This window comes from Mustela putorius, unplaced genomic scaffold (genome assembly GCF_011764305.1).
Source record: "Mustela putorius furo isolate JIRA1106 unplaced genomic scaffold, ASM1176430v1.1 tig00003834_pilon_pilon_pilon, whole genome shotgun sequence".
NCBI lineage: Eukaryota > Metazoa > Chordata > Mammalia > Carnivora > Mustelidae > Mustela > Mustela putorius.
In genome coordinates, this window is record NW_025421987.1 from 135,400,405 (window position 1) to 135,412,881 (window position 12,477).

Genomic DNA, 12,477 nt, shown 5'->3' on the forward strand with positions numbered 1-12,477 from the left:
CAGGGTTCTGGAGAACAGGGGTGCCCCAGGGGAAAGAAGGCTATCTAGAGAAGAGTCACTGGGAGATAAATGAATGGGCCTGCTTTCAGCACATGCAGTGTGAGGGGATGGACAGGACACTCGTAGGTGTTTTTAGAAGATAGTTGGATACAGGGAACAGAAGCCAACCTGAGTTGGAAACTCTGATGTGGTCATTTCTAGTACCTCTCAGAGGGGACTGGCTGTGGTCAGTGTGGAGGTAGGGTTGCGGGTGAGAAGGACACCTCCTTTTGACAGTGGGAGGAGAAAAAGGAGACTCGTTGCAGAAATGAGAACACATCAGAGATGCTGATGGAGAACTGAGGGAGAGGAGGAGTTCCCAGGGAGCGGGTGTCGTTATGGTCTCAGCGGCTGGAAGGTCAGGGAAGACAGGGCACTGGGGCTGGGTGGAAGGAGGGCGTGGGGGGAGGAGCAGAAAGGGCAGGGGTGGAGGGGAGCCCAGGGGCTGTGTGCGCTCCAGATGACCAGACGAACAGGAGGACCTATTGAAACTCCATACTCTGGGAACCATGGAGCCTCAGCATGTGCTGGCTGGGCAAATAGCCCTGGGGCCATGGTGCACGGATGGGGGGTTGTGGGGCTAGTGTCAGGGAGGCTCAATCCTCTGACCCGGCCACTGTGTCCTGGCTGCCCTAAGCTTTAGCCTCCCTACACAGGAGGTCTTTGAACTCACTGCCTCTCTTGTTTCTGGAACTTCAGCTGTTGGAGGCTGAGCAGGAAATGTGGTTGAAGGGGTAATGCAGCACTTCTCCCCTGCCTTGCCCTCCTGCTGACCCTGTTACTTGGGCTGGCTCTCGCTGCGGGCCAGCCTGTCCCTGCACAGGATAAGCGAGCTGGGTATTCTTCTGTGGCCTCCAATTACTCTGGCCCAGGCTGCCTGAAGGTCTGTGACCCGGGGGTTACGAAAGCTGTTTGAGCTACAGATGCCACGTGAGTTTCAGCCCGTCACTGAGGATAAAGGAGAGCTTCCTGGGAACTTTATTTATTTTTGTAGCCTGGGTACAGATACTTTGAGTAGCAAGAGAAGACATAGGCCAACCTGCCAGCATTGAGGCACTGCCATGGGAGCCTGTAGACCCCGGGTAGAAGTCTGGGTGTAGACTTCTGTAGTAGATCCTGAATGTGCCTCTGTCCCCTGCCTGCCCGTGCCAGCTTGCAGCGGTGAGAGAAGTCCGCAGCTTCTGAAGCACACCCCTGTGCCTCTGGAGGTTCTGCTAATAAATGCAGCTGGGGAAAAGGTCCGCACTGTTTATGGGAGGCATTCCACACGGGAGTTAGGTGGTGTGTACCATTGTGCTAGCTGTTCCTGGGTGGTGGGGAGCTAGGCACTGATGCCATTTTCCTGGCACTGGTGACCAGTGCCGAAAGGGCACAGGCATCATCCCTCGTGAATGGGAAACCCAGATACAGGGAGTTCCAGGAAGACACTATTTTCCTGCCCTCTCCCACCCCTACCCCTGCCCCAGCCCTGTCAGTCTCAGGCTCAGCCTCAGGTTGTCTAGTTTGAACCGAGGGAGAAGGAGGCATGAGCATGGAGATGAGAGTGAAGACAGACCAGAGCTTTGGTTTAAAGGAGAGCGATTTGGTTTGAGGAGAGCGATTACCTTGTTTTATCAAACTATGTGATGTTTGAGAGAGCGGGTGTGGGCATGGGTAAGACATACAACTCTCGATTGGTATGCTGAATTGATATAAATGATCAGAACACAGTGTGCCTACCACCTGGTGTCCCAGAGAGCCGTACAGGTCCCTGGTGACAGTCAGGGCTTTGGCTTATGAAGAGCTGCAGGTGGAGAAGCTCTACACGTGGTGTGTGCCCTGGCAGTCAGGGCTTTGGCTTATGAAGAGCTGCAGGTGGAGAAACTCTACACACAGTGTGTGCCCCTGGCACCGACGCCAGCGGTCATTATGTTCCCTCACGCCCTGAGCCTTTGGACACCCGATTCCTAATTCCTTTCTGAGCTCAAGGCCAAGGAAAAAGTCCCTCTCCTCTGAAGAACCAATCATTTGTCTAATGTTCCTTCTAGAACTAGCCCAGCCCCTTCCACAGAACAGAAGAGTGCAGGGGACAGGGGTGAATGGATGCACTCACCACCTGTGTTTGTTCAGTGATGAGCTCTGAGTGCAGGAAGTGATACGTTTTTATAGAACAGTGGGATGCTTCAGAGAGGCCGACTTACCAACAGCTGGGACCTCAGAACCTGAATGCAGTGCTCCTCCACAGTCTTTCCTGGTCTCCCACCTTCCTGAGTCACCAGCACTACGCCATTCTGGCAGAATCTGGTGGCTTGTCTTCTGTCTGTGCTCACACCCGACTGCTTAAGGTTCTTTCCCAAATGGCCCGAAGCACACGAATTGTTCAATGCCTCGCTCGCCCTCTTGCCACCGCGGTTGCATGCCTGCTCTCCTGCTCATGTGATCTTTCTTTGCTTTCTCTTCAGATGCTTCTGGCTTGTTCAGACATTTGCTCTGTGGAATTCAGGGTGACTTTATATATTGTCATCAGAAACTCAGGAGCCTCGTAGCAAGATCTAGCCTTTAGGGACTTGTCGGAAAGGAGCCCCTTCTGACAGTGGTGAGGCCAGCTCTGCATAAAGGGCTAACCTGGATGGATGTTTCTGAAATAGAACAGTGTGTGGGGACTCGAGGGGCCAAGGGAGGGGTGGGTGTGCTTTGGCACTGAGAGGTCTCGGTGACATTGCAGGGTCTAGTGTCTTCTGTCTGCATGGTCTGCACCTGTGGGGTTTTTGTGTGGCTGAGGGGTTTCCCCAGAAATTGTCTTTATTTGTATAGAATTTTTTTCAAGACTGTTTTGTATGTTTCCATGTTGCCTTTCCCTGGGAATGTCCTACAAACGGACTTTATTGACCTGTGTATCAAGTATAAGCTTTCATACATGATAGTAGGTGCTTAATATTATTGACTGAAAAATTAATGATTTTGTTAGGAAAATAGTTTTTATCATTTCATATTGCAGTGTAGGTACTTGGGGAAACCCAGATAATCAAAAGAAGGGATTCCCTGTTGGGGAAGGAAGGAATGAAAGCCACTGCCAGGGCCATCCTGTGGATGCAAGGAGGCACTGGGCGCCTCCCCTCAGAATAGCTTCCACACAGCGTGTGCTCCATTTTGAAAGTACTGTGTGTTTTCTGAGGTGACTTTCTTGTCAGTGTTTAATCACTGTTCTGGAATTTTGAAAAACACTTGGGCACCTGGGTGGCTCAGTCAGTTAAGCATCTGCCTTCAGCTCAGGTCGTGATCCCAGGGTCCTGGGATAGAGTCCTGCATCAGGCTTCCTGTTCAGTGGGGAATCTGCTTCTTCCTCTCCCTGTTGGTCCCCATGCTTGTACAATCTGTCTCTCAAATAAATAAGTAAAATATTAAAAGAAACAAAAGTAGAATTTTTAAAAATAGAAAATAAATTTTAGAGATGAGAGAGAGATAAAGAGAAAGAGACAAAGAGAAAGAGACAAAAAGGAGGAGAAAGACAAAGAGACAAAGAGAGATAAAAAGGAAGAGAAAGAGAAAGCTACAAAGTGACCGAAGAAGAGAGGTGAGTGGAGAGATCCCTGTAATCCTGTGACCCAGTGGAAAAAAACACAAGTGTTTGGGGCTTCTCCTTCTGGGCTCTGTTTTGTCTGTCTGTCCACAGTTGTTTTTCCTTTTATAAAACGTGATCATAATATACATATTTTTGGCCTGTCCTCATTAACTTAGTGCTGTGTGGCTCTGTCTCAGGGCTGTTACATCTACAGCATTTTTGCTGCTGCAGGATTCTGTTGAATGGGTGTACTATGATTTTGGATGCCAGATGTTAGATGTTTAGATAATTTCCAACTTTTTTTCCTTCCTTTTTTTTTTTTTTAAGGTTTTACATATTTACTTGAGAGAGAACATGAGAGTGAGAGAGAGAGAGAGAGAGTACATAAGCAGGGGGGAGGGGCTGACGGAGAGGAAGAAGCAGGCTCCTGGCTGAGCAGGGAGCCCAATGTGGGACTCTACCCTAGGACTCTGAGTTGAAGGTAGACGCTTAACTGACTAAGCCACCTAGAGGCCCCTAGATCATTTCCAAATTTCTTTAGCCCAGTGACAATGCCTATTCTTATGGGTGAAGGCATGTAGTTATTCATGCTGGATTCCTTAGGCAGGTGCCTCATTTGGAAGTACTTGAAATTCTCATCAGTACTGCTCATTAGATGGTTTTGTAACTCAAACCAGCTCTTGTCCCCATTGAGGGTACAGGGGCATTTGCCCCTAATGCAAATGCTGGAGATCACTGTGTCTTTGTGTTTCTGGTTTTTCTTGTTTGTTTGTTTATTTGTTTGTTTTTAAGATTTATGTATTTATTTTAGGGAGAGAGAGCACACGCATACATGAGTGGGGAGAGGGGTGGAGGGATAGAACCTGTGGGGCTAGATCCCATGACCCATGAGATCATGACCTGAGCCAAAACCAAGAGTTGGATGCTTAGCTTACTGGGCCATCCAGGTGCCCCTCTGGGTCTGTTTTTAATAGCAGTGCTGTCTTTTGCTGTCCCAGGTCTCTTTCCTTCCCTCGGTGTACCTCTCTGCTTTCTTGATTTTGTTGTGGGTTTGCAGTGGGCCACAGTGGCCACAAAAGCAAGCTTTACAGTCATTCCTGAGAAGGGCATCCTGAGTGAGGGCCTAGGGGGGGAGGGATTTCCTTGGAGTGTCAGTGAGCGGTTTTTTGCAAAGATGCTTCTGGTTATTGTTTTCTCTATGCTCTGTATGGGGCAGGTGGGTTTGGGGTCCAGGCTGTGTGAGGGGGTGGCGGCTTTTCGTGAGCACTGTTTCCTGGAATTCTGCAATTCAGGACAATGCGCAATATTTGTCATTTCCTTATTTGATCCTGTTGTGGAGGTGAGGAAGTATGCGTGAGCTTATCCGTGGGTAGCGTAGGGACCTGGTATGTTCCTCATTCTTGCTCAGTTATCCTTGTCTTTACTCCTGATGACCCCGTGTGTATGATGGATTCCATAATACCAAGGAATCTGGCGATGGAGTTTTCATTACCCAACCAAAGAAGGTCCTTGGTGTGAGGCATCTTTGAGTTGTTGGCTGTGGCCATGGTTCTCATTATACCACCTGCTCCCCTCTTCAGCTTCCGTCCCTGTTTATTTACCTTTGGGTTTCTCTTCGGTAGGAGCTGGTGGTGATGGGTGCCCCAGGGTCATTTTATTGGGCCGGGACAGTCAAAGTGCTGAACCTTACGGACAACACCTATTTCAAACTGAATGATGAAGCCATCATGAACAGGCGGTACACTTACCTAGGTGAGTAGCTCAGGGATGGGACAGGTAAGAAGGGGACACGGGAGCGATTCTTACCTGGCTCACACACTGTTCCTTTACTGGTGGAAAGAAGAGTTGTTGGCTTTCACATCCATTGTTCTAATTAGGTACACCCTTAGCCGGGGCACCTTACATTGAGCCTCATAGCCAGCGGGTAGAGAACAAAGGAGGGGTCTGAATTAAAACTGATTTAATTACAGAGCTGACAGTTGAATGTCCAAGGAAGCAAAATTTTTTCTTACTTGAGCAATTACTTAAGTTCAGATACAAAATGAGTGCAGTAGAATCCTGGTTTTCCATGGTATTTCTTTGGCATCTTCTAGTCACACCAGTTGCAAATAGAAATAGTAAGAACCAGGAAGCCTGGGTGGCCCAGTCAGTTGGGTGTCTGCTTTGGGCTCAGGTCATGATTGGGCTCAGGGTCTTGGGATCGAGCCCTGCATTGGGTTCCCTGCTCTGTGAGGTCCTGCTTCTCCCTCCCTCCCCCATTCCCCCAGCTTATGCTGTCTCTTGCTGTCAAATAAACAAAATCTTTGAAAGAAAAAAAAGAAATAATAAGAAAGAAATTAACATGATGGATGGCAACATAATGCTGAAGGTTAGTCACAGGCTCAGAGATATTTCTCCTATTTTCTTAACTCTTTCAACCTTCTAGAAAGAAAATAGAACTTAACAGCCACCATTATATTGCATTATATTGCACCATTGAGGGACAGAGATAGACTGTCTTGGCTTATGGTCCTGAAGAGTTTGTGTGGCTCTCTTCCTTAGTTCATGTCCTAAGTGCTATCATTCTGGATGCTGCTACTTTTCATTCCTGAAACAACCTTATGAGGCAACTATCATTACCCACAAAGTACATAACTTGCCAAGGTTACGTGGCTTGTAAATAGCAAAGTGGGGGCTTAAACTTGTGGTTTCTGAGCCCGGAGTCTCAAAGCAGAGTGTTGCTGGGTGTGGCGTTGGGGTCCAGGATAGATCTTTGAACTTGAGGGGCCAGTGGCTTCTCCCTGTGTATACAAGAGACCCTTATTGCTACAGGGCTTTCAAGGTCACTTAAGGCTGTGATATCACTCATAATACGCTTTGGTAATGGGTCAAGTCACAGGGTCAATAAAAATTGATCACAATATGGTGTCATCACGAAATCCAGACAGCTTGTGATCACAGCACTAGGGTTTGAAGGTGAAGACAAGGTTTGAGGGAATATATAGCCATCCATAAAGTCTCTGCTGGCCAAGGAAGAACTTTCAGCCAGCCCATGAGGCTCTCAGGAAGCAGGAGACATTTAGACTAAGTTCAGACAACTTTTACCTTTGTTTCTAGATTCCTTTTACATCCAGATTCTTTTCTCCTCCATACCCACCCCCCTGCTGTCAGTTTCATTCTGCCTTCTCTTAGGAGAGAAGATGGCACAGTGGTTAACGGCAGAGGCTGTGGAGATGCACAGATTGGATCTGAACTTTGCTGGGTTATCTGGGGGATGATACTTAACCATCCTTAATCTCAGTTCCTCTATCTGTGAAATGGAAGAAATGATCATACCTTCCTTATAGAATTGTGCACTTGAAATTTGCTGGCATCCAAAGACATGCACAGGAATGTTCCCATCTGCTTTATTTATAGGAAAGCAGGAATATCTGGGAACAACCCAGATGCCTAGCAGTCGAATAAAGATGTTCTGATCTCTTCATACAGTAGACCGTTGCTCCACAATAAAAGGAAATGGACTTTCCTGAGTCCATTTCACAGGTGCTATGTTGAGTGAATGTCACAGGTGCTACGTTGAGTGAAGTTCTAGAACAGTTCAACAAAACATATAGAGATAGAAACAGAATAGTGGCTGCCTGTAGGAGAGCATTGACTTGAAGAGGTAGGAGGGAGCCTTCTCATTTGGGTTCCGTACTTATATTCACTCTGGGCGGTGATTGCATGGCTGTGTGCCTGTGGACACTTCCACGGGTTCTGCCCTTCAGATATATGCATGTGACCATATGAAAATTATATCTCAAAAAGAAAAAAAAGACAGATGTGAAGTATTTAGCACAGTACCTGTTTTAAACTACCTCAGAAAGCACTCTTTCCTGCACTGGTGTTTTTGTGACCCTGACTTTTTGTGAGATGAGCCGTTTCAGCAGGAGAAGACTAACAGATGCAATTTGTTCCCTTGGAGGTTACGTTCCAGGAATAGCTGGGTCGTAATTGTCTAGGCAAGGGATGCTTGAGAAGCCTTTTCCTCAGATCAGTCTTTTTCTTCCTTGCCCCAGCTCATCCTCTCCTCTGTTAATGTCCGTCCCTCACAGGCTATGCAGTGACGGCTGGCTCCTTCTCTCGCCCGTCCACCACTGATGTCGTAGGAGGTGCACCCCAGGACGAAGGCATCGGGAAGGTGAGGAGAGAAGTCTGTGGAAAGCACGGGGTCAGACACAGGGCAAGTGTGCTGCCCCTGGTGTAGAGGCTTGCCACTGATTGATCTGAATATTCTCCTGGGTGGCTGGCAGGTAAATGGTGAAGTAATGAGGAGTCTCCCATCAACCTCCTTCCAACAGCTTTTGAGAGAACCTTGAAAGCTTAATCAGAGAGTGGATGCTACTCCTAGACCTTTCCAATCTCTGCACGTTTTCATCTCAACTGTGTTCAACAGCTGACTCTGTGTGCGAGCTTATTAAGACTGACCCTTGGGGGCACCTGGGTGGCTCAATGGGTTAAAGCCTCTGCCTTCGGCTCAGGTCACGATCCCAGGGTCCTGGGATCGAGACCCGCATTGGGCTCTCTGCTCAGCTGGGAGCCTGCTTCCTCCTCTCTCTCTGCCTGCTTCTCTGCCTACTTGTGATCTCTGTCTGTTAAATAAATAAATAAAATTCTTAAAAAAAAAAAAAAGGCTGACCCTTGGCATCGTGGTGACCTCTGAAGAAATGGTGTCCAGCACTGTCCAGCTTTAAGTTCTCCACTCTGCCAAGCCCTTCCCAATTTTGACTTTGACTTAATAGAGCCAAGTCTTGTCTCATGTATTTTTGGGACTTTATTTATCTATCTTGGGACCTAGAGTGTCATATTTATTTCCCCCGTCTTTTAGAGCCAAGACTGGCTCAGTCCAAAGACTGAACAGGTGATGTGTGGGTCAGTTTTCCTAAAGGATCTGCCCAGGCTGTAGGAAATACCCCATGGATCTAGGGCTGTCTGTCTGGTCCCTTTAGGAATTGTGGCCTCTGTGGGGCCGAGAGTATGAAGAACTATGTTTTCTGATTCTTTAGCTGCAGGGTATGGGAAATCTAGATTGGGTAGGTCTGTGTGAGTCAGGAACCTGCATTTTTAACTCCATATAGTCTCTAAATGAAAAATCTGAACTAGGGAATGATCTTTGAACCTGAGCCCAAGGAGTGGACTTAGCATAGTATATGGCCATATCTCCAGGGGCTCAGAGAGTAGGGTCTGGATTTTAGAGAGGCCCAGATGCAACAAGACCACTGTTCACTGGAACCTTGAGCCAACATGTCTGTCTGGTCAGCTGACTGGTACATCCTGAGGATTGTTTCCCTGACTCCTGCCAGGCAGGATTTAGGAGCCTCAGCTCTCTTTTCTGGAACTTGTGCCTCCCTCCCTGCTAACACGGTTGCTAGTAAGAAAGGATCTCGGGGAATGAAACCAGTTAAAAACACAGGCCACTGAGCTGGGGGAGGCTAGCCGATGAACTCTGATAAAGTCAGGAAAGAGGTGGGTCCTGCAGGGTCACGTGAATTCCTCTACATGGTGGAGGGAAAGAAGCACTGAGAGCCGTCCCCACGCTGATAACATGATCCAGGAAAGATGCTGTGTGTGTGCGACCCGGCTTCTCTGCAGCATTGGTAAGAGAGCCTGCCTCCTGGCTCACGGCTGTGAGCTACACAAACTGGGTCTGACTGCATCGTGTTCCCTGCAGATGCTTGTGATTGTCTTAAGATAGTCAGGTCTTAGGATGAGAACAGTATTTATAACTGGCAAAACCAGACAGAATCCTGGATTCAGCTAACAATGAAGAACCTGAAAACACTTCTTTTAGTCGGATCATGGGAGAAGTGCTGGGAAGACGGGTCATAGTTGATGGAGTTGGTGATCGTCCAATTCCCAGGGGCCCTTGACTAGACCTCTGGCCTGCAGGATTGTTCATTTCTGGTGTCAGTGCCCAAACACATTCTCACTAGGGTGGTGGCTTCTTACCCTGCAGGATGGTCCCCTACCCTAGTTCTCATGGGATGCTGTTCCTGTAAGATGCAGCTTGGAAAAGAACTTCTGTAGTCCTGTCATTTGGGAGGTTCTGCATCAAGGCTCCTCTTTGGGGTAGAGAGGCATGGTGCCTCCGGATGGAAGGACAGTCTTTTTTGCAGAGTTGGTAAATTGCGGGGAACTTCATCAGCCAGCTCACAAGCACCTACTGTATGCCTGGTTGACCTTAATTTAAGTAGGAGTCTCAGGAGAATGCTGGTCAATATTTTTGGTCATGGCTTCTATCTTAACTAGATTTTTTTTTTTAATTCCATAGGTTTATGTTTTTAGAGCTGATCGAAGATCGGGTACCTTAATTAAGATTTTCCAGGCATCAGGTAAAAAGGTGAGATTCTGTGTACTGGTGTTCTTCTATTTGCTTGCCAGATGTTATCCTCTGGGAATCAGTTCACTTTTTAGAAAATGGATGTAGAGGCCCTATTCGTGCCCTAAATTTGTATGGCAGCCCCATAAGCAGTTGGCTTACCCCCGTCAGGACTGTGTGGAACCTGCAGATTGTGGAATTCAGGCTCGTAGTAGGACTCAGGCAGCAAGATGAGCTTGGGCACGACCAAGTTTCATCACAGAGTTCAAAAAGGATTTCCAAAGTTCATATAGTTGTCAGAATTACGACTTGCTGTATGTCTGCCTTTTCCTACCTCTCTGACCTTCCATCTGCCTCTCTCTTACACATACAGCCCAGAGAGATCACACGCAGTGAAGCAGGGTGGCAAACCCATGAAATCTAACTGAATAGGTGTGTAGGCAAACGGCTCTCACTCTTCTGGCACCTCAGGCCCAGCGGTGCCCCCCTCCTCTCATCCTGAGCCCCCACCACCATTGCCACAGGTCCTGTTGTCACACAAAGGAAAACCAAACACAAGTCACTTGGCTCCCTTGAGAACCTTGAAATAGAAATAGCTTGGGAAGGCTGCCTTGGAATTAGTCCTGGGCAAGGTTTGTCTGGGTGTGTTCTCTTGTCTTCGTCCTGGCCCTGATACTCTCTTGATTTCTTGCACATTTCAATGAATGCTGCACCCACAGTCTGAGATGAAGGCAGGTAGAGAGCCCCTGGATTAATAAGGCACGTTTTTTCATGGGCTTGTCCATCCTGCCCACCTTAGCATGGCTCAGACCAGCAGGATTATTTAGGGAGATTGGCTGCTCTCCGAGGACACACCTTTAGGCAGGAAGGCCAGGGGGTGATTTGGAGGCTTGCCTTGGTGTGGAGGCCTTACTGAGCTCTGGGAAGAAGCACAGGACTCTAGGACTTGGGAGGGAGATTCCAGGAGACAGGAGAAGGTGGAAGCTGGTCTTACCCATCACCACCCTAGGAAAAGGGGGGAGAGAAAGATTGTTTCCTTTGTGGGCCTTGTGGCCACATGCCATGTCCCAGCCCAGTTCAGGTCTTGCTGTGGGTTAGACCTGCTCTACACAAGCCTGGCACCATTACACACTATTCTGATGGTAAATATTCTCATTTCCCCAAATCCCACTCACAAGTAGAATTTTTTTTTTTTTCAGTTTTAACAGCCTTAATGTGTGTACTTAGTAGAGAATTGTCCTAATCTTTTCAATTAAAAAATGCATCACCAAATAAATAAATAAATAAATAGAATGTATCACCAAATCAGACTTGTGAAGTTTCCCTGAGAACAGCTCTGCATTCCCCTGGGATCCATACTGGCCTGTGTTATTTTAACATTTCCAAAACCCCCAAAGCGAACACACTGGAAAAGACTGTGAGCAGTTCTGCAATAAAGGTTTTCTAAGCACCCCTGACAGATGAGAAAGGACACGGTGCCGTTTGTGATAGAGCCCCAGAGCAAGGACGGTGGAAATGCCTCTAAGGCTAACATTTAGGTCTTTCTTAACATAAATAAATAGATAAATAAATAAGTAAGTGTCTACTATGGGAAACCCAGACCCCCACCCCCACCCCTTCAAGCATACCTGGGCTTGACAGCATAAAATGAAAGGAATCTCCCCCGACCTAGCTTTTCTGGGATGTAATTGACGTAAGCATTCGGTGACCTTAAGATGTTCAACATGATGACTTGGCCCGTGGATATATGGTGGAATCACGGGGAGGTTAGTTACGACCTCCATCACCTCACGTAACTGCATTTTAAGGACTCTAAAGCGACGTGCTGAGCAGGAGCACACCTGTCACCCAGTCTTCAGAGTGTCTTCACCTTCGTTTCCACCTGCAGCCTCTGTTCCCCCCGCCTCTCCACCGCTGCCCGCACCCGGGGCAGGACCAGTTAATGCTGGTCTTCCCGGTGTAATTATCAGCCTATAATTGTGCCCACTCCTTCTCAAAACCCTCCCAGTGCGGGTGACAACTTACAGGGCAACCCAGCTGTGACTGGTTGCAGTCAGGTTTGGGGTGACAGACTGAAGAGTGGGCAGTGGGGGAGGTAAACATTTGAGAAGCCACTTGTGCACACTTTGTGAGGACTTCATGTCGTGGAGTCCCAGGACAGACTTGAATGTGTCCACTTGAATGGCCTTGTGAGGTGTTGGGGCTCCCTGGGAAGGGATAGGAGGGCTGGTGTCTCAACCACCAGCTCCGTGGCCACTTGTCCTCAGTTTGCACCATCCTAGAGTCATTCTTCCTTGTGCCACTCACTCTTGCCCTCCTGTGTCTCTGGCTTCTGGCTTTACCCCCATCATCAGTGCTCCGAGTTTGAAAAAGACCATTACTTTCTCTATACATCTTATTCTGCTTTTCGCAAGAAGAAATGAAAAATTCTAGTGTATCTGACTTCTCCATTATTCAAAGGGAAAGGATATGACCGGAGGCTTTCAAAGGATGTCTGTCGCTTTACCCCTGTGTCTGGACCCACACACATGGTGGGGAGGGTTCTGACTCCATCGACCAC

At 47.9% G+C, this 12,477-nt stretch overlaps 1 protein-coding gene across 1 annotated transcript in view; it reads left to right on the forward strand.

Annotated features, from left to right (window-relative positions):
- ITGA9 (integrin subunit alpha 9) overlaps window positions 1–12,477 on the forward strand; it is a 319,285-nt gene that overhangs the window by 43,064 nt on the left and 263,744 nt on the right. Inside the window, exons 6-8 of the mRNA XM_045089112.1 lie at window positions 5,203–5,332; window positions 7,654–7,739; window positions 9,870–9,938. Coding sequence (XP_044945047.1) covers window positions 5,203–5,332; window positions 7,654–7,739; window positions 9,870–9,938 — 285 coding nt within the window. The remainder of the gene's footprint in view (window positions 1–5,202; window positions 5,333–7,653; window positions 7,740–9,869; window positions 9,939–12,477) is intronic.